Consider the following 4,056-nt stretch of genomic DNA (forward strand, 5'->3'; position numbering starts at 1 on the left):
TAGATTCTTCCAAAAGAGCACCAGGAACTGACGAAAGGCAGGCGCCGGGGGTGTCGAGCTCCCCCGCGAGAAGGGGCCGCCCCAAGTCCTCATGTGCTCGGCAGTTGATGACCTTCCGGCCAGCCCTCTAGGGATCTGGCTAACGGGAAAGGGTCAACCCGGGTATATTGGGGTGCAGCCAGAAGCCGGTGGGCGACGAAGACCTCCAGGGGGGAGGGTGCTTCTGTACTTCTCTTCCCCACCCCTCCATCCCCCCCTCGCAGCGGTTGTCGCTCTCTGGGAGCCGGCTTGCTGGAGGGGGCGCCCAGCGGCGGTGGCTCCCCGGAGCGCACTCTCGGGGCGCAGGGCATTTGTGTCCGTAGCGGGCAGGGGCAGTTCCTGAGGCCAAGACTCTGGGGCAGGAGCAGGGAAGGGTGGTCGCAGGCGGGTGTGGCTCTGCTCCACCGGCAGCCGGAGCTCCCCTGAGTGCGGGAGCCGCCAGCGGAATGAGGGGCTGCTGTTAGGCAGACGGAGGGGCTGAGCCCAGCGGACGCCCGAAGCGGGGCAGGTGCGTACTTTTCCTTGAAAATTGCTCCCGAACTGGAAATCTAGGCGGGGGCGGGGCATCGCGGTCATGGAGTGGGTGATGAGCGTCAACGCGATGTGTCAGGACCCAAAGCCACGGGAGGCGCAGGTGCCACTCACCGACGCGTTGCACTCTGACACAGTTCCCTTGCATCAGCCGCTCCCTCCCAAGCGAACTCCTGGCCCATCCCGGCCACTGTGGAGACAAGGCCACTGGGAAACAGGGGCACAGGAGGGGCAGGAGAGGCCTGGTGAGGGGTCACTCCTCGCAGACCCCAGGCCCATCAGGTGGGCAGAGAAGAAAGGCGTGAGATGAGGTTGGGAAGGTCTGGGCAGCAAGGGTGGTGTGGAACTGGGATGGCCAAGATTGGTCAGAGAGCATCGCCACAGGTGTCCCTGGTATAGTCACCACCACTGGTCGGGCTCATCAAGGCTCAGCGTGGGGCTTCCTCTTGGGGGTGCAGGGGCCTTTGGTGGCAGGAGGGAAACCTGCACGTTGTGCTCTACGTGCTGCTAAGCGCATTTTGAAGGGAAATTCTTCTGGCCTCTGTGTTGCCCCGGCCGCCATTGGGCAGCTGTTGAGGAGCTCAGAGTCAGGTGCAAGAAGTTGCGAGAAGGCTGGGAGCAAACTGGCACCAGAGTTCTAACTTCATCCTGCATCCGTCTAATGACCACCCCCAACCTCCAGAATCCCAGACTCCTGCTGTCTCAGAGAGAGGAGGTGAGAATGGCTCCCATAGGGGGAGAGGGGGAAAGCCACAGGGGATAGGGAGTGGGGTTGGGGGTGTTTCTTGACTGAGGTGGGGAGGGCTGGTCCCCAGATTCTCACCCCAGATCCTTACCTCGGAGAACACTTTTGCTGCTCATCCCTCCCCTGCAGAAGCTGTTCGCTTTCTCCTGGGATTTGGTCTCTGATTCAGGACACAGAATCCCAGGATCTGGAACAAACTTTGGGGTTGTCTAGGGCCTAGACAAAACGCGCAGTTGCAGTGGTCGGTAAACTGCGGCTCGCGAGCCACATGCGGCTCTTTGGCCCCTTGAGTGTGGCTCTTCCTAAGCCTTAGGAGTACCCTAATTAAGTTATTAACAATGTACCTACCTATATAGTTTAAGTTTTAAAAATTTGGCTCTCAAAAGAAATTTTAATCATTGTACTGTTGATATTTGGCTCTGATATTTGCCATGCCTGAATCGTAACAGACTGCTACCCAGGCAGTGCTTGCGGGGACAGGGCACTCCCAGCCCCAGGCAGCCTTCTAATAGCTCTGAACATGACCATGTTTTGTCTTAGCAGACCCAGGAGAGCCACGACATCTCCAAGGCAACTTCGCAGCGGGAATTTACATGCCACCTGGGAACACGAGTCTGGAACATGAGTTCAAGCCCCTTGGGAAGTTAGTCTTGGATTCTGCCGGCTAGTCACCTTGTGGTGACCTTCAGGCACCAGAACTTGGGTCAGCTGCAGGGACAGTCTACTCAGCTTCCAGCCACATCCCAACCCCAGTCCCTCATGTCTGATGACCTGAGCACAAGGACGTCCCTTAGAGAGAGATGCGTGCATGGTTATAAGGAAGCCGGGTCCCCAAGGTGGGCAAGTGATCAGACGCTGTTACTGGGCATCACAGCCTCCTGGGATGGCGGGTCCCCTCTGCGCTCCTGTTCCTTTGTTCTCCAGGCAGCACAGAAGGTCTCACCCTGCCCTAGGCACCCTGTAGACAAGGCGTAATGAGGACTCAGCCTCTGCCCTGTCCGCTTTTGGGGGGTGCGGGGTCCCTGCAAAAAAACATTAGTTCAGAAGACAGAACAGGTGCTTCCTGGCCATGACTGGTTGATGCTCCTCAGAGTCAAGAGACCCGAATTCGCCCAGCTGGCGTGACTCAGTGGTTGAGCGTTGACCTATGAACCAAGAAGTCACGGTTCAATTCCCGGTCAGGGCACATGGCTGGGTTGCCGCCTCGATCCCCAGTGTGGGGGGTGCAGGAGGCAGCCGCCAATGATTCTCTCTCATTATTGATGTTTCCATCTCTCTGTCCCTCTCCCTTTCTCTCTGACATCAATGCAAATAGATATTTTTAAAGAGACCAGAATTCAAATCCTGCCTCTAACCTCAAGCTGCAAGTCCCTCAGCCCTTCCTAGCTTTAGATCCTCAAATGCACAGTGAGGCTGACAATCAAACGTCCACCGAGGGTTCACCTGTGAGAGGTGGAGGGCATGTGGGCATGGGGCCGCTGCCAGGCACCCGGCCAGGAGCCTGCCCTCGGTCTGGACCTACCATGGCCCCTGGCCTTTGTGACTCAGAGCTGGAGAGAGGGTTAGGCTGGAGCTCTGCCCTGAGGAAGATATCTCTGGGAGGGCAGGAGAGGGAAGGTGGTGATGTTACCTGCAGAGGCAGCTGCCTGCTGGCCCTCACTACACCTGGTGGTACTGATCTCCACTCAGCCGAGAGGTGCTGCAAATGTCTCCCCCAGCAAGGCCTGGATGGGCTGCCTGGGCCACAGGTGCGGGAAGATTCCAGCAGTGCTCTGGCTCGACTTCCTGTCTGATGCTGGGGCTGGGTTTCCTTGGGCTCTGAGGAATTTCCCAGGGCTGCCCTGCTCCAGGTTACCCCCGGCAACAGCTCTGGCATCCACACCCAGTGGGCTGCAGCCAGGCTCCCGGCCACCGGCTTGACCTGCCACTGGCTTGACCTGCCATTGGGCTCTGGGCCTTTGCATGGGGGAGGGGAGGGGACAGAGAAGGGAGCAGGGTGGGTTCTTTCCCAGAAGTTCCACAGGGGACCTCTCTGAGCCCTCTGTTTGGGACAAATGCAGAGGGCTGGCGGACACTGCCATCTGCTGGTCACCGGTAATGTGTGCTACCACTACACCCCACCTTCTGTTCTGCATCGCTGGGGCTTTCCTTGGAGGGAAGGCAGAAAGGGTAGAGGGTCTGCGTGTTTCCCTGGCCCGGTTTACAGACTCAGCTTTTCCGTTCCTGAGCCATTTTGGCAGGTGTCAGGGTCTCGGCTTCTCATCCCATGGTGAGGTGAGTACATATGAGAGTACATATGTACTGCTCTCTGACCAGTCTTGGCCATCCTAGTTCCACACCACCCTTGCTGCCCACCCCCCCACCCCCCGTTCATTTCTGTTTTTGTGGACTTCATACCCTGCATCCTCTACCTCTAAACCCCCTTGCCCTGATCCAGCTGTGGCCCCAAAGGCAGCCATCAGAGGCGTGCCAGGCACAGCGAGTGAGCACACAGAGGGAAGGAAGCAGAATCTGACAGAAGGGGCAGGACAGGTACCTGGAGGCACAGGTCCACCGACACACTGAGAGCACACTTCAGGAGGGTCCTTTCCCTGTGACGCACAGAGCCTCTTCAGTTCCTGTAGCAGAGACCTAGCTCGCCAGGTATTATTGAATGTGTGACACATGAATGTATGAATGAGTGAGTGAGCCATGAGAGAGCCATGGCTGGCTTGCTGCACCGGATAGAGCCTCAGCCTGTG

The 4,056-nt window shown here is 58.1% G+C and overlaps 2 protein-coding genes across 2 annotated transcripts in view; one reads left to right on the forward strand and one right to left on the reverse strand.

The window, feature by feature from the left end:
- The window catches only part of GDF7 (growth differentiation factor 7), a 5,787-nt gene extending 5,181 nt beyond the window's left edge, over positions 1-606 (reverse strand). Inside the window, 1 exon segment of the mRNA XM_014458343.2 lies at positions 293-606. Coding sequence (XP_014313829.1) covers positions 293-606 — 314 coding nt within the window.
- Positions 607-613: 7 nt separating this feature from the next.
- HS1BP3 (HCLS1 binding protein 3) overlaps positions 614-4,056 on the forward strand; it is a 20,532-nt gene continuing 17,089 nt past the window's right edge. The window contains exon 1 of the mRNA XM_023756428.1: positions 614-673. Within this exon, the coding sequence (XP_023612196.1) occupies positions 614-673 (60 nt within the window). The remainder of the gene's footprint in view (positions 674-4,056) is intronic.

Source organism: Myotis lucifugus, unplaced genomic scaffold (assembly GCF_000147115.1).
Source record: "Myotis lucifugus unplaced genomic scaffold, Myoluc2.0 scaffold_94, whole genome shotgun sequence".
NCBI classification, from domain to species: domain Eukaryota; kingdom Metazoa; phylum Chordata; class Mammalia; order Chiroptera; family Vespertilionidae; genus Myotis; species Myotis lucifugus.